At 42.0% G+C, this 20085-nt stretch overlaps 1 protein-coding gene across 2 annotated transcripts in view; it reads left to right on the top strand.

Annotated features, from left to right (window-relative positions):
• The window catches only part of pds5b (PDS5 cohesin associated factor B), a 260439-nt gene extending 245086 nt beyond the window's left edge, over positions 1–15353 (top strand). For both annotated transcript variants that reach the window (XM_041198849.1, XM_041198850.1), the window contains exons 33-35: positions 845–964; positions 13507–13666; positions 14180–15353. In XM_041198849.1, coding sequence (XP_041054783.1) covers positions 845–964; positions 13507–13666; positions 14180–14215 — 316 coding nt within the window. In that variant the 3' untranslated portion in view covers positions 14216–15353. The remainder of the gene's footprint in view (positions 1–844; positions 965–13506; positions 13667–14179) is intronic.
• The last annotated feature ends 4732 nt before the right edge of the window (positions 15354–20085 follow it).

Here is a 20085-nt window from a genome sequence, read left to right as displayed (position 1 = left end):
TCAGCCATGTTTTTTTGTTGGCCGCCGCCTTTTCGACACGGGCATGAAAGTCCAGCCCTTTAACTTGGCAACCGTTGGAGAACTTTCATTATCGATTATACAATTCCGGGAGTCATTGTGATGTTTAGTCATAAAAATATAAGATACCAAAAAATTATAAGATTCCACAAACGTAAGGTGTGTAATAGCTTTAGATTTGTATAATGATGTGGATCACAATATTAATACCATTAAGTTTAAAGCTTCCTTTTATATTAAAATTACTCGGACTCTGAATGATAGTAACTTTCATGCAATGAATTCTCAAGTTTTTAGGTTTTTTTTTATGTGTTCCCAGTAGATTATTTTAATGCTGCACGTGGATAATCCCTATAATTAATTGCAAGTTATCACCATAAGGATATCAAAAGTGTTTTAATTCACTTTTCAAGCAGCTTGCTTTATCTTAAACTCAATAGATTTGAAAGTAGATATACCAAAATTGTAGGAATTGAAAAATAATACACAAATTTAGTACCTATTTAACAAATAACAGTATAACTTTAGGGCTAAAAGGATTCAAGTGAGATTTGTAAACTGAATAAGTTTTACTCTTGTAATTTTATCCACATGATTAAATTTTGACTTTTGAAATTTCCTCTCTATTAATTCTTCTATGTATTAGGATTCCTCCAAAGTATTTAATAAACTCAGCAAACCTAGGCCAAATGTAATTATCTTTCACAAAAGAGCAACCAATTATATGGATATAGTGCCTGTAATTATGCATTGTTGATATTAGTATTTTAATACATTTTGAAATTGAACAAAGAAACACTCAATGTTGCAATTATCTATACTATAGAATAGAAACTCCAGAATCTGATGTTAATGAGCCTTTATCTATGGAATCCACGCCACAGAAGAAACGAGGAAGACCACCAAAAATGCCAACTACACCACAGTCGCAACCAAAGAAAAATTTGTAAGTGGATGACTTGTTTAAAGTCTAAAATTGGAAACTAAGTGTGATTAATGATAGAACGCTCTCTTTTTGTCTCTTTGATCATTTGGAAGTGACCTTTTTCAGATATTTTAAGATAGAGTATGGAGTTGAAAAATTTAAAGATCCTAAGTCGGGCTTGTCTCCACAGTTCAGCACTTGGATAGTTTCTGGGTTATTAGTAAGGTAGCAAGCAGAGTTGATCTGTTTGGGAGATGTGGGGAGCAAGTGGCTGAAAGTTGAGAGGATGTTTTCTTAGGTTGAGGATTAATTGGTTTTGAGGGACTTGGAGGAACATGCAGAAGCAAATGTGTCGAGTCATGGCATGTATATTGGATCCCGAACTTTGATATTTCCTTGAATTAGTATGCAATTAATTCACACGTTTGTTCCTGACAATCCTTTGTGTCTCCATCATTATTAACTTTACTGATGTGCAGTAATTTTGCTTATGTAAATTGCATCCAAATTTGTATAAAAAGAATTGAGTAATTTAAACTATATCATTGAATGCAAATGTGTTCTGACATTTGATTTGATATTGTGGCTTTTCATTTTGCGTTATCTGTTATTGCACTGCCATTTCCCAGATATGATGTTTTTAAAAAAAAAATTGATTTCACAACTGACCACTTTGTCCTGGACTGTTAAATGGTGCACACGTTGCACCATTGCTACCCTTCTATTTCACAGAAATCTATATTGAGGCACAATCCATGTACACCTAGTTTATGGTAAGTTGACAACAAATATAAATAATTGCAGATATGCGGCACTGTTTCCTCACCTGAACCCCACTTCTCTCCACCCCCCCCCCCCCCAACCCCACCTTAAACCAGCTTATATTTCACCCCTCTCCTAATATTCACTCAGTTCTGTTGAAGGGTCATGAGGACTCGAAACGTCAACTCTTTTCTTCTCTGCCGATGCTGCCAGATCTGCTGAGTTTTTCCAGGTAATTCTGTTTTTGTTTTGAACTTTAATACAACCTTAATACCCACATCATAGATGAGAACACCTGTACTATAGAGACTGAGATACAGTAAAATTGCGATGAGTCAAACGCGGATGACATAAAATTCCAGTTATGTCGAAGCTGTCAACCGTTCCTACTGGCAGAATAACAAATCCCATAACAATGCCCATGATAAGTCAAAATTCTGCACACGTTGACCAATCAGAGTGGAATTAGATGATACGTCTGCAAAATCATGAAGCATTTATCACGCCACCATTTGATGTAGAGATCTTTCTGTGAAAGGATGTGCAAAGTCTGCTAATATGGTTAAACCTGTGAGAAAATTAAAAGTGTTGTTGATTGGAGAGAAGATGAAGTTGATATAGCATGTGCAAAATGGTGGTGATATTGTGAAGGAGTAGAGATTCCATCATTAATTTTGTCCACCATTATGAATCATGAGGTGAACATCCTGGAACAGTTTGACAAACAAGCATGCTCTCCAGCAAGGAAGAGCATAAGAATGGCTGCCTATCCCAACATTAAAGAAGCTCTATGTGGTTCAAGGCAGCCTGAGCAAAGAACGTTCCCATTTCCAATCCAATCCTGCAGGAAAAGGAAGTTGCCCGGGCAAAGAAGCTAGACCAGATGGAGTTCACCTGCAGTGATGGGCGGCTGGACCAATTCAAGATGAGGCACATCATTGTCTTTGTGTGGTAAGTGGCAAGAGTGTGGCTGCTACAGCAGCAATGACAGTAATTAGCTCCAAAATTTCTTACTCACCTCTTGAATGAGTATGCACCACTAGAAATTTTTAATGTGGACTAACCAGGCTCCTTTTTACAGTCTTTTGCCAGACTGCTCTTTGATGTTTAAAGGTGAAACATGCAGTGAAGGGGAGTAGAGCAAGAAACATGTCACAGCTATGGTCTGCACCAACATGGATGGCATCGAAAAGTTACCACTTTTTGTGGAGGGAAAGTCCAGGCAGACATGTTGCTTCGCAAATGTCAACACACTGCCTACGCAGTATGAGGCTAACAAAACCACCTGGATGACCTCCAGCATTTTTGAGGCGTGGATCAAGAAAGTGGACAAAACACAGATAAAAGAAAAAGAAGATTACCTTCAATATAGACAACTGGCTCGTGCAACCTGACAACGCTGGCCTCGAGAATCAAGCTGATGTTCTTGCCCCCTAACACCAGGGCCAAGCTCCAGCCATTGGGTCAGAGGGTGATTAGGAATCTGAAAACCTACAACTGATGGCAGCTAGTCTCTTGGTATGGAATCGTCTCGGATTCACACTAAGTGTGGTAGCAGGCATGAAGAAGACATTTTACCCACTGGCAGCAATGACAGGTTTTTGTGCCAGATCGTCTCCTTCCCAGTGCGTCCCGCCTCATTAATAATGCATTCACAGGAAACACTCTGGATTGCTGGCGGCCAGGCTCGGATTTGCCCGCCAGGCTGTGACATCCGCTTTCTCGCTCTGGGTGTCATCTTTAAAGCGCAGCCATCAGTGCAGGAAGAGGATGAATGCTCTCACCCATTCCACCAGGGTAAGTCAACCCCTCGTCACTCTCAACTCTCTCATTCACAAACCCATTGCACATCCGCAGGGACCCCACACCTGAAGGGACAGCACCACTAACTCACTCTCACATCCTCGCATCTCCATCAGGCTCATATCCTCCGGAGCTCATGTCCTCATCCCGCCCATGGCACCACTCACCACACAAACATTTCACACGGTGCCATGTGTCCTACTCACACACTCTCCATCTGTTTTCATATAGGAGAAGCAGGCTCACAACAGCAGGGCGAGGTCCCACACCGGGGGTAGAATGGCTCATATTAAACCCCTCACTTACTTTGAGATGCATGCCATTGCACTGACTGGTGAGGATGTGGACTGTGCCTGTGGCGACGGTGAGGTCAGCACAGAGAACCCATGTGAGGATCCTGCACCATGTCATCCCTCTCTCAATGCAACTGTGAGTTTGCTCTCTCCTGCTTTTGGCTCTGTTGCCATGCACTACTTATTTCTACTTTGGCTCACAGGGAGCTCTGCCAAGTGACCAATTCCCCCCCCCAGCCAGCCAATTCCTCAGCTCCATTTAAATCCTCACTCCCAGCGAAGAGGACACCTCCTCTGTTGAGCTGGAAATAAGCTTGGAAGACCCATCACAGCACTTGCCCACACCCTCCTAGTGCAGAGAAACACAACTCAGTGGGATCCAGATCTAGAACAGGCTCGGTTTCACAACCTGGTGGTCACCGCACAGAAACGTCCACAACAGGCGGAGGCAGGTTGAGCCAAGCTCCCAGGCATTTGGAGGCCTGTAGAGGCAGAGGCATCTGAGGTCCAAATCAGATGACGAGCCTCTGGATTTGGCCTTCCAACTCATCATGGAAAGTCAGCAGAAGGCAGGGGAACATCACGCAAAGCTTTTGGAAGCCCTCAACAGAGTGACATGCAAGTCTGAGGAGCCTGCTCTCTGAAGTGGTGCCCACATGTGCACAAAAAGAGGTCTCCCTGGGAATGATGGCGGACGTCATGGAGACCCTGGTCCAACAGAATGCGGAGATGCACGCATACCCGCACTCCATTGAGGTAGCTATGGGTGAGTTCCTGCAGTGGCAACATAAGAGGGAAACCTCCAGGTGCTCATTCCTCTCAAGGAATCAGACCAGAACCCTCGGGTACCTAAAGGGAGGAGGAGAAGCAGCTGGAAACCCCGGGTCATCCACTCTGGAATCTCGGAGGCTGTCTGCTCCCTGTGAGTCCCCTTTGCCCGTGGCCCTCTCAACCTCATTCTCTGCCACCGCAGAGGAAGCAGCTGGCCCACAGCAAGATAGGCAAAGCAAGCTGGGGTCCTCAAGGCCTTGGCTTTTCAGCAGACGCATGCCAAAATCATCAGAGGCAGCTGGGCTAACCATTGCACAGACTGTCTCCACCCTTGCTGCGGATGTCAGGGCAGCACCTAGAAGAGGTAGAAAAGTTAAATTCTGATCCCAAGTGGTTGCACAGGCGAACACATTTTGTCACTATAATCTGAAAATATTCACTGACTGAATAATATGTAATATTGTCTTTCAGCATCATTGACCGGCTTCCCGAATCCTCCCACTGCATCCCTCCCCCTCACCCTCCCCACTAGCCGTTCAGCAGCTGCATGCAGCCAGACCACGAGTGATTCTAGAGGGCGAAGTATGTGTGTGTGGCAGGGCCTTTTGGAACCTCATGCAAGCACTCTCCCACGCTTGGGGAGCCTTCATCCACCACACTCATCTTACTGTCCCAAGCATTTTCAATGCTGCCTGCTGGGATTCTCTTTCAGGTGTCCATTTGAGCTGACCTGCACCTATGCCTGTCTAACACGAGGCTCGGCTCACTCTCGATTTCGAAAACCATGGTTGTGGTCAAGTAATCTCGTAAGCCCCTCTGCCCTTTTCCCTCCCCCAGTCACCCATGTCCTTTCCCCCAACACTCTGGACACCCCTGACTCCACCTTCCACCTCCTCACCATCACCTACCAACCCAAACCCTTGTTGTTCCAGGATGTCCAGGTGAACATGTATGTTCCCAACCTTCCTGAGGATCCCACCCCCATCCACATTGACCTCCCTGACCTCCTCCTCCTCCTCTTTCCTACCTTCAGGGCCTGTGTCTGCCTCTGAGACCCCTCCAACCACCCTCGCCATCCTTTCTACCATTACTGATGCATCATCACCCACCCACCCTCTGCTCCCTCTCACACTCACCATCCCATCCTACCATGCCCACCCTCAGTTCACTCCCCAGGAGGCAGTCATTGATTCCACTGACCCCTCCCTTGCAAGTTCACCTGGACATCTCTTCTCGACCCTTACTCCCTTCCCTTCTCCGAAGTCCCTCCACAGTTACACCTACCCTCCCCACGCAGCATTCTCCCTCACCATTATGCCCGCTACCCACCACCCCACCTCGCCACTTCACATACCCCCGCCCAACCTCACTGCACCCCCCACACCCCCCTCTGATTAGTCATAGCAGTCCATGGTTCCGCTATTTAAGAAGGGTTGCAGAGATAAGCCAGGGAACAACAGGCCAGTGAGTCTCACATCAGTGGTAGGGAAACTATTGGAGAAAATTCTGAAGGAGAGAATCTATCTCCACTTGGAGAGGCAAGGTTTGATCAGGGATAGTCAGCATGGCTTTGTCAGAGGGAGGTCATGCCTAACAAATTTGATTGATTTTTTTGAGGAGGTGACCAGGTGTGTAGATGAGAGTAGTGCAGTTGATGTAGTTTATATGGATTTCATCAAAGCCTTTGACAAGGTCCCACATGGGAGACTTAGAAAGAAATGCACATGGGATACAGGGTAACTTGATAAGGTGGATTCAAAATTGGCTTAGTTGTAGGAGGCAGAGTGTGATGACAGAAGGATGCTTTAGTGACTGGAAGCCAGTGTCCAGTGGCGTACCATAGGATCTGTGCTGGGTCCCCTATTATTTGTCATTTATGTAAATGACATAGATGACTATGTGGGGGGGGTAGGATTAGTAAGTTTGCGGATGTTGCAAAGATTGGCCGGGTGGTTAACTGTGAGGTTGAGTCTCTTAGGCTACAGGAAGATATAGACGGGATGGTCAAATGGGCAGACAAGTGGCAGATGGAATTTAACCCTGAAAAGTGTGAGGTGATACACTTTGGAAGGAGTAATTTGGCAAGGAAGTATTCAATGAGCAGCATGGCACTAGGAAGTTCTGAGCAACAAAGGGACCTTGTGTGTGTCCATAGACCTCTGAAGACAGAGGGGCAAGTTAGTGTGGTGGTGAAAAAAGCATATGGGACACTTGCCTTTATCAATCGAGGCACAGATTACAAAAGTAGGGAGGTCATGTTGGTGTTGTATAGAACCTTGGTCAGGCCACAGCTGGAGTAGTGTGTGCAGTTCTGGTCGCCACATTATAGGAAGGATGTGATTGCACTGGAGGGGGTGCAGAGGAGATTCACCAGGATGTTGCCTGTGGTGAAACATTTAAGTTATGAAGAGAGGTTGGATAGACTTGGGTTGTTTTCGTTGGAGCAGAGAAGACTGAGGGGCGACCTGATCGAGGTGTACAAGATTATGAGGGCATGGACAGGGTGGATAGGGAGCAGCTGTTCCCCTTAGTTGAAGGGTCAGTCAGAAGGGGGCATAAGTTCAAGGTGAGGGGCAGGAGGTTTAGGGGGGATGTGAGGAAAAACCTTTTTACCCAGAGGGTGGTGATGGTCTAGAATGCACTGCCTGGGAGGCTGGTGGAGGCGGGTTGCCTCACACCCTTTAAAAAGCACTTGGATGAGCACTTGGCATGTCTTAACATTGAAGGCTATGGGCCAAGTGCTGGTAAATGGAATTAGGTAGGTAGGTTAGGTGTTTCTCACGTGTCGGTGCACACTCGATGGGCCGAAGGGCCTATTCTGCACTGTAATTCTGTGAAGACTGTGATTTTTCCGAAGTGTCAACGGAGACCTCCCAGTTTCCAAAAGCTGCTTCGTGATGGAGCCACGTCCATGAGGATCCACGCAGCATGTGATGCACGTGTTCCTCCAGGGTCCAGTAACTGTAGGGCTCCAGCATTATCTTCTCAGATATCCATGGTTTGAGCAAGGCCCTAACGGTAAGTCCCGACTTCTGCACGTCATACTTGTCAAGCCACGTTCCAAGCCAGTGTGTTTTCCTGCCGGCGTAACAAGTCGGGTGTTGAGGGGATGATTCCGATCCAATCTTACTTTGCACTACTGCGTTTCATGGATTCATGCCGGCCTCCAGCAGGATTTGCGTTTGGATAATCCCATTGTGATTTCACACCAGCGTTAAACCAATTTCTGCCCCTCGGACCAAATTGTGTCCTCCCCTTGTCTGCCCGCCCGCCATGATACCTGCCACCAATGGGACTAGATGATTCCCCTCTTAGGTTACCAAGACCATTGATAAGAATCAGGAGTACGATCCAACTGTTCTAGAGGCCATGTTTATGATGTAGAAGGTGCAGAAGATGGTGATGGAAGCTACAATCGCTTCCACCACATTGGTTCCAACAGGTTACGACTGTACAAGATGCTGAGAACAAGGAGGAGCAGGGTGTGGCCAACTAGCCCAATGACTAGGCACTTTTCATTCGCCTGTGGGAGGTCGGCATGGAAATTCCAGCAGAGACAATCTTTGAAACTTACACAGAGGTGGACAATGTCATATGCTGCACAATGGAGCTGACAAATGATGCCATCATAGATGCAGTACATTCTTCAACCAAGGACCCTGATTACTGTGAAGAGTCTGAATGCCTGCATGCTCATCCACCTGTCTCCCTAGCAGATGCTGTAAAAGCCGTAGAGATGCTTCGGGATTTAGCACGAAGTTGTCAAAAACAGGTTTGACTGCACTGATGACATGGTGGACTATATTGTGCACGGCCGACAACAACACACTAAACAGAAAAAGATTAGGGAGTTTTTTCAGAGCTAATTCCTGACATTTTTCAATGCAAAGCTCTGGCCTTATCTGAGGTCAGGCCATTGTAAGGTGTGAACAAATGTTATACAGACATTTTCACACACACACACTGCTTTACTGTGTTTTGAGTTGGCATTTGAATCTGTTGTTTTTGACATAAACTGCGTTTGTAGGCATATTGGGTACATAGAGATGCATTCATGTGGGAATTGGGCCTCCTCAGCTATCACCAAACCTCTCTTAGAATGAATTTGTGGGTGGCTCCCGTGGGATTCAACTCATGGGGATTTTACTGTAATTGAAATTTCAATATATCAACTGATTAAAATTACACTAATATTCATTCAAATCTAAACCTAGGTGACCAGCTTAACACTCATACAAAAACAAGTTAGCAGTCTAATAAAACATATATCTTAAGTAACAATTCTGTTTAAAAGCATGATTGATATTAAAAGCAACACTGCTGCAGAATGCAGCTTTTCAAACCAGGTCGAGGTATCATACTCTTGATCCACAGTACTTTTGAGGCACCGTCACTTCTGTCACTAATGCAATGGTAGATCAGCACTACCATTCTGTACTGAAGTAATGGGTCTATAGGCTGTAAACTTTGACTTTTGTGCTTCCCAGGATTTTGGCACTTGAAAGAGGGAATGTAGAATCTTTGTCCTCCTTTGGTTCTACTGTTCCTATCAAAAACTCCTGAAGCAGGTGTATTATTGCCAGAAACAAAAAGCAAATTTATTTTTACTTTGCCCTAATATGTGTTTTAACACCAGCCTCCGAAGAATATAGCATACTGCATTAGTGTGAAACTTCAGGTCCCCACAGTGGACATCCTTGTGATCCACTCTTAAGTAAGATTTTCAATTTAGTGGTATGGGGCCAAAACTTCCAAGGAGTGGCATTCACAGCGTGATTGCAACTCCGATCCTTTTTACTTACCTTAATCGGGAGCTGCGCATTTCTTGCCTGACCTTCCAACTCAGGCCTGTTAAGATATGTGCAGCGCAGCAAGTTCCACAGGCCTTCAGTCTAGGGCAGCAGCGCGGGGAAAGGGCAACAAAGAGCAAGGAAAAGTACAGCACAGGAACAGGGCCTTCGGCCCTCCAAGCCTGCGCCGATCATATTGCCCGTCAACTAAAACATTTTGCGCTTCCGGGGTCCGTGTCGCTCTATTCCCATCCTATTCATGTATTTGTCAAGCTGCCTCTTAAACACCACTATCGTGCCTGCTTCCACCACCTCCTCTGGCAGTGAATTCCGGACACTTTAAAAAAACATAAAAAACTTGCCCTGCACATCTCCTCTATAGTTTTCTCCTCTCACCTTAAATCTATGTCCCCTAGTATTTGACTCTTCCACCCTGGGAAAAAACTTCTGACTATCTACTCTGTCCATGCCACTCATTTTGTTAACTTCTATCAAGTCGCCCCTCAATCTCCGTCGCTCTAGTGAGAACAATCCTAGTTTCTGCACCCTCTCCAATGCCTCCATATCCTTCTGGTAATGTGGTGACCAGAATTGCACGCATGAAGCTATGTCACCTTTGTACAACACCAGCTCAGGTGGTTAGAGTGCAGGGGTCAGTACTATAGTTACCCAGGAGTTAGAAGTGCTTTTAATCCTTTGAACTTTTCCTGGGTAACTGTTCTGCTGAGCTGGAACTATCCCATATCTCTGATTTAAATTTGAATATTGGGTGGCTGCTCATGAGGGTAATTGCTCACTGAAAGTTTGAACTTCCTGGGTAATTTCCATGCAGCCCTTGCGTGGGAACTTCTGGGGGGGGTGGGGGGTCCCCCCAATGCATTTTCAGGTGTATCACCCAGTTACAAACCCCTGGAGATCGGAAGTTCTGGGCCATGGAGATTTTACTATTGTAGAGTTGTGATCTCTAGACATGGAGTGAGACAACAAGAGTTAAATTTTCCCCCCGTTGAGGGGGAATTGATGGGCAGGCGCATACCGGTGTGCTTCCGATCAGTGCCCCTGATCAGAAGTGCTGTGCCATTTTACGTGGGCGGGCCAATTAAGGCTATGTGCTCCCTGTGTGGGCGGGGAGAATCACAGAGTGCAGAAGAGGCCCTTCGGTCCATCGAGTCTGTGCCAACATGTGAGAAACACCTGAACTACCTACCTAATCTCATTTACCAGCACTTGGCCCATAGCCTTGAATGTTATGACGTGCCAAGTGCTCATCTAAGTACTTTTTTAAAGAATGTGAGGCAACCTGCCTCCACCACCTTCCCAGGCAGTGCATTCCAGACTGTCACCACCCTCTGGGTAAAAAGGTTTTTCGTCACATTCCCCTAAACCTCCTGCCCCTCACCTTGAACTTGTGTCCGCTTGTGACTGACCCTTCAACTAAGGGGAACAGCTGCCTCTTATTCACCCTGTCCATGCCCCTCATAATCTTGTACACCTCGATCAGGTCGCCCCTCAGTCTTCTCTGCTCCAACGAAAACAACCCAAGTCTATCCAACCTCTCTTCATAACTTAAATGTACCGTTCCAGGCAACATCCTGGTGAATCTCCTCTGCACCCCCTCCATTGCAATTACATCCTTCCTATAATGTGGCGACCAGAACTGCACACACTACTCCAGCTGTGGCCTGACCAAGGTTCTGTACAACTCCAACATGGCCTCCCTACTTTTGTAATCTGTGCCTCGATTGATAAAGGCAAGTGTCCCATATGCCTTTTTCACCACCCCACTAACATGCCCCTCTGCCTTCAGAGGTCTATGGACACACACGCCAAGGTCCCTTTGTTGCTCAGAACTTCCTAGTGTCATGCTGTTCATTGAATTCTTCCTTGTCAAATTACTCCATCCAAAGTGTATCACCTCACACTTTTCAGGGTTAAATTCCATCTGCCACTTGTCTGCCCATTTGACCATCCTGCCTATATCTTCCTGTAGCCCAAGAGACTCAACCTCACTGTAAACCACCCGGCCAATCTTTGTGTCATTCGCAAACTTACTAATCCTACCCCCCCCCACATAGTCATCTATGTCGTTTATATAAATGACAAATAATAGGGGACCCAGCGCAGATCCCTGTGGTACGCCACTGGACACTGGCTTCCAGTCACTAAAGCATCCTTCTGTCATCACACTCTGCCTCCTACAACTAAGCCAATTTTGAATCCACCTTATCAAGTTACCCTGTATCCCATGTGCATTTCTTTATAAGTCTCCCATGTGGGACCTTGTCAAAGGTTTTGCTAAAATCCATATAAACTACATCAACTGCACTACTCTCATCTACACACCTGGTCACCTCCTCAAAAAATTCAATCAAATTTGTTCGGCATGACCTCCCTCTGACAAAGCCATGCTGACTATCTCTGATCAAACCTTGCCTCTCCAAGTGGAGATAGATTCTCTCCTTCAGAATTTTCTCCAATAGTTTCCCTACCACTGATGTGAGACTCACTGGCCTGTAGTTCCCTGGCTTATCTCTACAACCCTTCTTAAATAGCGGAACCACATTAGCTGTTCTCCGGTCCTCTGGCACCTCCCCCGTGGCCAGAGAGGAATTAAAAAATTTGGGTCAGAGCACCTGCGGTCTCCTCCCTTGCCTCTCTCAGCAGCCTGGGACCCAAATCATCTGGACCTAGAGATTTGTCCACTTTTAAGCCTTCTAATACCTTGTCACTCCCTATATCAATTTGCCCAAGAACCTTGCAGTCTCTCTCCCCAAGTGCGATAGCTTAATCCTCGTTCTCTTGGGTGAAGACGGGTGTGAAGTATTCAACTCTCTAGCAATGTCCACTGGCTCTACCCGTAGATTGCCTCCTTGGACGCTTATGACCCCTACTCTTTCCCTGGTTACCCTCTTCCCATTGTTATACTTATAGAATATCTTGGAATTCTCCCTAATTTTCCCTCAAATTCCCGAAAGAGCGCACTCATCTCCCTGAGGCTAAGTGCTACCTCAGGGACATCGCCTCTACTTTTCAAAAATATTAAAAATAGAAATAAAATTCCCTTACATGTCCCCTCATGTGACAAAGTCACATGAGTTGGGACATAATTTTGACAAAATCTTTATTAAAAATTTTTAAAACCTACATGAAACCTCATCCCTCCTGTGGATGAGGTTTCATGTTTTTTCTAACTCACGCCGGGGCTCCTGGCCTGCTCGACAACCTTAAGGTTGGATGGGCAGGTCTTTTAATTACTTAATTGACTCTGTCAATGACCTCAATTGGCTTTGACAGGTCGGCGGGCGAGCAGCTGATTTTGCTGCACTCCCGCCTTCCTGAAAATTTAAATCAGGCGCAGTGACGTCCGGGGTTCCCCCAACGTCACCGTGCGTCATTTTACGCATCAGCGAGTGGGCCCTGCCCCCACTCGCTGACTCGTAAAATTCTGCCCCAAAAGTTTATGGCAGAGAGGGGACTTTTATTCTTTTACTAGATATGGAGGTGACTGGCAAGGCCAGCATTTATTGCCCATCCCTAATTGCCCTCTAGAAGGTGGAGGTGAGCTATCTTCTTGAACCACTGCTGTCCATGTACTGTAGGAACACCCTCAATGCTATGTTTTTCATTCATTGTTTTAGGATGGGGCTTTGTTCTTAAAAAGCAAGTGACTGTTAAATTGACCAGAATTTTGAAAGTGGAGAAGTCTTTGTATCCTCTGAGCTGGTTGCATATTTTGATTCTGAAGGTTAAATAATCCATTGCAGCATTCATCTATGGAACTAAAACTTGGATGTTTCCCTGTTTAGATAATACCATTCCATGCCGTCTTTGAAGAGTAATTTTAAAGCAAATGGCAGCATACTAGAAGGTGGATATCTTCACAAATTACCCCTTTCTTTGCACCCAACTGTGGTCTTGAATTAATCTTTGTCAAAAATATTTGGCTACCTGAATGCTAGTGCAAAATATGAATTTGAAAACCAGCACTAAACCACCACCATATTAGTGCAACATTTTATTTCACTGTGGGAATTGTCATTTTTGGGCGCCTGATGATTTTGGGCGCCTCATGACATTTTTACTGCTTTCTGAATAATTAACACAACCGTGAAATATGTGCTCCTCACATGTCTCTGTTTTGTAGCCGCGGAGGACGTTCAAGACAAGCTGTCAGTAGAGAAGATGATTCATCTGCTGAGATGGACTCACATCATGATAGTTCATTGGAGAACATGGATATTTCCCAGGAAAGTTCAGTGGATGGAGTGAACACAGAAGAGGAGAATGAATTAAGTACACTAAGGGTATGATTATTAATTAGGATGTACATGTGCTAATATAAAAGTCTTGTTACAAACCTTGGATGAATATTACAGTTGGTATCTATTTGGAGCTTTAGTAGCATCTATTGTTTAACCTTTGAATAAGAGTGAAATAGAAACTTCAGAAAGATTTTGTTTTCGTTTTCCCACTTTTTTGGATTTTCGCCCTTGTTTGCCAGACTGGCACAAATGTCTCTGTAGCTAGCTGTAAGAGATCACCTGTTTTACATTTAATGCATATATAATATTAACTCAAACTTTAACTGATACAGTCATTGATCTTGTATTGCTCCTATTCTAAACAATTACATTAAATGAATGGAAACCTTGTTTGCATCAGGGTTTGTTCATAATTCATCCTGCGCTATCCAAAACTAAATGACCGAGTATACCTCTTATGTTTAACGTTTCAAGAAAATTGTAACTATGATATTGTTTCAAGCATTATTCTTTTTAAAAAAAAACATTTTTCTTGTCCTATTTTGTGTCTAACAGGTGCGTCGCAAGCCCAACAAAAGGGAAAAAAGATGAAGAGTAGACACTTTCAGATATTGACATTAGAGCTTGGTAATTGTACTGTAAAGCTCAAGACTAAAGGACACTGTCTAACAGATAACTGGTTATTAAAGAAAGCATCTTGTATCTATTGCCCATGCATTTGCAGTCCCAAGGTCACAAGCTTTTGGCAAACACATCAAGTCATAAATTGTGGGTTGTCGTGCATTGTGATGTGTGCTGACTACAATGTACTGGCTTTACAGAGAGATTGAAATAAATGAATTGTAAATATTTTTTTTATGTTTTGACTGAAAATGTGCTTGTATAGCTTTTAAATTTACAGCTTTAAATCACCAACACAACTGTGTATTAAATGTGTGGGTGAAGAAAGTTGGTCACACTGAATGTTGACAACTTAAGCAATACTTGTTCACAATTGTACCTTCTGTGGCATTGTACCTTCAAGAAGGGACTGGTTCACGGAAAGAACAAATACATTGCATTTTCCTGCAGCACATACTTCTGTGGTTAGATATGTTGGAAAGTCACCTTTTCTAAATCCCTTTAGTGTTTGATTATATATACTTGTTTCTGTAACCTGCTTTACTGCTTCTGCTTTCCACCACTGAAGATGTTGGACAGTAAGTCCTCAGTTGTATAAAATGTGAAGTCAGCTAAAAATGCTTGTGGCATTTTACTTGTCAGTATTGATGCCAGAGATGTCTAGGCTTTTAGATAAAATTGGAAACATAAAAGGGTTTTAGTTAAAATATTTTAATACTGATGGTGTATTAGGCATTCAAATTGTACACCGTACTCTAGTTACTTCCCCTGTCAAATTTGTATCAATCTACTGTATCAATAAAATTCTGTAACTGAGCTTGCCTTGTTATAGTGGAAAAAAAAAGTTTGTGTATTTTGAAGGATAACCCTCCCTAAGTTATGGTTCCTAAGAGTTAGATCATGTGAAAGTTGTTCATTGTGGTATGTGATTAAAGAGAAAAGGAGCCTCTCTGCATTGTAACAACCGTCTGTTCTGCTTGAAATGCACTTGACATATCGTAAAAAATGCCTGCAATAATATTTCGTATTTTCCTTGTTGATTTTTATTTCTGTATTGTCAATCTGTACCAAAATTTGGGTTTAATCAGATTAAAATTATTTTGTTTTACAAAGATAGCTATTTGAGTCACTGGAGAGAAATTCTCAGTTGTAGTAAAATTTTGCTCAAGTCTTGAACTGCACGTAGTCAACGTAGGCTGCTGCTAGAAATATGTTACATGTTTTGATTTACCTAGGTAGAGTTTAAACATTAAAAAGCTCCTAGTATTCATAATTTCCTTGTTGACATAAAACAGTCAACACGTTGCAGTAGCACAAGTTACAGTGTACATGTTTGTCAGATATAAAAATTACCTGCACAGAAAGTCAGTCAATGTTGAGATTTTTTTTGTTACCATTCCAGTTATAGTGTTTTGAATTAGCACTGTCATTATCGGTATACTGTGGTTGTGGCTTTTTTGTGCTGCATCCATGGCATTTTGAACAAATTGCTAATTTGGTCTGGTGCCAAACTTAAGTTCCTCTATCTAGCAAAAATTCTACATAGGACGCCTGAAGAAAGATTAACAGCACTGATGATTCTATAAATGCATGCATAAGAGGGTAGGGATATCTGTTTTCGTGTAATTTTAATGAGCCAGTATGAATGCTGTACAAAACATTATGTAGAATTCAGCAAGGTTCTTATATGAAATATTAGTGAAACCAAAGGAATCACTGCATGAATATCTGAGTTTCTAGAATAGACTTCTGTAAAGCTAAATGAACCAATGCACTGATACTCTTGCATTTTTAAGATAATAAATAAAAGCTGAAAAAATTAAGCTAGGGCCTCTGCTGCAGCAGCTTTTATATGTATTGCATTGCTCTTGCTGTCTTGTATCTTGCTTGCCACTAAAGTGGATCTCTCTCACAATATGAGTATTACTGCTTTATGACATTCCAAGAAATGAGGAAATCTAAATGTTCTGCTCTTTCAGAAAGCTTTTCTATATGAATTGTAAGTTATTGGCTGTGAGACGTTTTGGGACATCCAAAAAACATGATAAGGCATGATATAAATGCAAGTTTGTTCCTCATTGCATAAGCAAACTATTGCAGATTCTGGAAATTTAAAATACAAACAGAAATGCTGGAAGTATTCAGCTGGCCTGGCAGCATCTATTGAGAGAGAAACCAAGTTAACATTTTAGAAGCTAAAACATTAACTCTGTATCTCTCTCCACAGATACTGCCAGACCTGTTGACTGTTTCTAGCATTTTCTGGTTTTATTACAACTGCAGCCTACTTCAGTATTGATCACAAAAACAAAATTCTGTGGATGCTGGAAATCTGAAATGAAAATAAAAAACTGGAAATACTCAGCAAATCTGGCCAGCGCCTGAGGAGAAACAGTTAACGTTTCAGGCCAAGGACCTTTCTTCAGAATGTTGACACCTTTTATGTGTAAAAAAAAAATTCCTTTGGGAATACAGCCTAGTATCTCATTTGCTTAGTTTATTTTAAATTCTATATTTAGACATGAGCAATGAGTCAACTTGTATCACCTAGGTTTTTACTTGCTATTTGGCAAGTTTTATCCAACTTTCTTCTCTATTTTTACTTAGGTTTTGTTCTGTATTCAACGTCACTTGTCACTGACCGATGGAATTGCAAACTCTGAATGTTTTGTAGAATTTTGTCTGCCGCTTCTGAGTGCACTCACTTGAGCACTAAATACATCATTCGGTTCATTCCTTTGTCTTACTTGACTGACTTGGATAGGTTTATAATTTTAACTTTTAAGCTGCGTTCACTGCATATATGTTAAAGTTTTGAACCATACAAGAAAACCTACCTCTATTACCAAAACAGTCCTGCACCAAATTTGTTTTGTGGGGCCTTTTCAGTAATCAAAGGTTATCACAACATATTTTATTTTACTGTTGATACATCCTGGATTCCATGATATTTGTACTCTTGAGTGGTGTGCATATCTTTCTTATGAGTTGACTCATACTGCCCTAAATCTACTTGCACAACAGAATCCCAATGAATTGTGAGCAAAATTCTTGTGTCTTTACTGTGTAGTTCTTTAGCCTCTCAAAGTGAACTTATTGAACAGTTGGTGAGAAGAGACTTGATGGGAACTGCATGATGCTTTATTTTCCATTAGACGAACTATACTGAACAATTAAAGTAAGAATCAATTCTTTCCATCAATACAACACTATTTGATGAATAGCATTTTTAAAAAAATGAACATGCTACTCTATGCCACTTCAGTGTACCATCCTTCTTAGAACAATTCATATTCTGCCCTAAGGCCCAGGGCAGAACAGCCCTAACCTCCAGTCTTCTGTCTGTTTCATGTTGCAGCCCTTTATACTGCCATGTGAAGCTTCCTACAGTCAGACACCACACCTCTTTTAATTAAGAAGTGTCAGGTCAAAGGGTTTTCAAACAGAATAGATAAGACATGTATTTTCTCAATTCCTGAAACAAGTTAACAAATTGCAATTGTTTGCAGTCTAGAAGGAAACACTAAAGCTAGCCACCATCTCATGCAAGAATACATTGTTTTCAAACATTTTACTTAATGGCCTGGATTTTGTGGTAAGTGAAACAACAGCGCTGGCCACTGACTTCTATAATAGCTGCCCACAAAGATCTGGCGATAAGATAAATTGATTGGATTAAGTAGAAGCTAAAATAAAGACATTTTAAAATATTTCATGTTTTTAACTTTTCATCATAGTAGAGAAATTTTACATTCCACAACTGGGTCAGTGAAGGTGTTTAGCAAAAATTTTAAAATTAGTATGCTGCCAACACCCAGTTAAAGCTCATGCAACAAGGTAAAACTTTTTCAGAGGTTTTTGCAGTGAGACTAAGAACGTAAGAATGGAAGTCGTCCTCATTTCATAGATTTCCCATTGACCGCAGTCTGGGGGAGCCTTAACAGTGCACCCTCTGGAGAAGCATAGAATCACTGATGGCACCTCCTGCCATTCTGCGCATGAGTAGAGTCCTGGGGTTGCTTCAATTCCAGTGGAGTAATGGTAGTGAATGCTGACGGTTTCGCCATCGTTACCATTGCAAAATGTGAGTTGATTCCTCAGTTCCTTTCCAATACCTTTAAAAAATTTTTGCTTTTCAACATGAATAATGTTTTTTCTTTGCAGACCTAACTTTTCCACACATCAAACGATTAAAGTTCTGTGAAATTTTAGGAGCTATTTGTTTAAACAAATAATATGTCCCCTCATACTTAGAGTTACGTAAAGTTTCTACTTCTCTACCCTTGTTAAAGTTTTGCATTTTACAGCAATAATATCTTGCATTTATGTAGCATCTTTAATGAAGAGAATCAACCAATTTTGGTTCACACCTGTAGATACTATGTCCTCTTGCTCTTTCTAAAATGTATCACCTTAACATTGCTGCACCGTATATTCTATCTGACCAAAGCTACTGCCTTTTTTTCCTGAAGTTACTTCTTTTCACAATTAACCCTGCCCTTTATTTTTGTCCTATCTGCAAAATTTGATATTGTGCTTCCTTTGCACAATCAATTTTTTAAATGTATATTTAAAAGAAAGTTATGTTTACTTAAGAGCAATGCTTCCAACGGTATACCAATGAGGATGCCAATTTTCTATTTCCTCAGTCCAATTAATAAACGATGAACAGATGTGGTAGTTCTTAAATATTTTCCATAGCGAACATCAATTTTTACTTAATGATGGGTTGACCTGTTACAGGATCTAACTTATGATTATGACAGAAAATATATATCAGATAATCATTAATGATTCTAACATCCAATTTTGTCTTGTGCTGAAACAGCAGGTGGCATTGTAACATTCTGATGTACTTTCCATAATAAATGATTCAACAAAATTAAAACTTGAAATACATTTTCAGTGTTAAATGTTTTTGACCCAGATTTGGTTAAATGGCCCTTTATCTGCTCTAATGCTGTTTTTTCTTCCCCTTCAAGGAGCTTTTGGAATGACAAATTGATGCCTGCGGGCAAGAACTTTATCATTTTGATGTCAGAAATCAATTTTGAGATAGCTTGGTATATTTTCAGATCTTGGTATTTTAAGATCATGTGGGTACCATCAGATATAGTTGGTTTTATATATGAATGAAATTGCCTCAGTTTCCATATGCATTGCTAAATGAGATCATAAATTTGTTTTATGTCACAATCATTTCAGAACAACAATCACTTTGACATACTAGGAAAGCACTGGAAACTCTGCAAATCATTGACATTTTAATGAATTTCAGAGATTAAGGAATTATATTAAAATAAATCCAGTTGAATACCCAAACAGAAAAAATGCTAAGAAGTGATCTGCCCGGGCCAGATTCTTAGGAAGGAAGTTGTATACACTGGGCTTTTAGAATAGGTAAGTTAATAATAGGAAGAAAATCAACATAATTCTAGAGAATAAAGCTCACTTGAAAATTCACAGGAAATGAATAGCGAACTGCTGATTTCTGTTCCTGATCGGCTTTATGCTATTATGTATAAAATAGCTTTAAGATATCATTGCCTTATTTTTAACTGCTTTCATGCGAGTTTCTCAATAATAAGCTGATACTTCGGGATGGTACCTACTCCACTTTACTCTTAAGGATCTCAATTTATTCCATTTGCCTTTTGCAATTTTTTTTCAAATTGAAATTTTTTTTAACATTCTGCTAATGCGCAAGCTATTTATAAGCCTTATATTAAATTGCTAGTTCTTAAGTCTCCAGTAGGAGCAAAGTGATTACTAGCCAAGTCACTGAAGTGTTCTATTTATTTTTAGCCTGACGACAACTTGCATTTTCATAGAACTCCTCA

The sequence above is a fragment of the Carcharodon carcharias genome, chromosome 11 (assembly GCF_017639515.1).
Source record: "Carcharodon carcharias isolate sCarCar2 chromosome 11, sCarCar2.pri, whole genome shotgun sequence".
In the NCBI taxonomy this organism is placed as follows: Eukaryota; Metazoa; Chordata; class Chondrichthyes; order Lamniformes; family Lamnidae; genus Carcharodon; species Carcharodon carcharias.
Note: the sequence above shows the minus strand (reverse complement) of the source record. Positions and strands in the feature narration are given on the sequence as shown.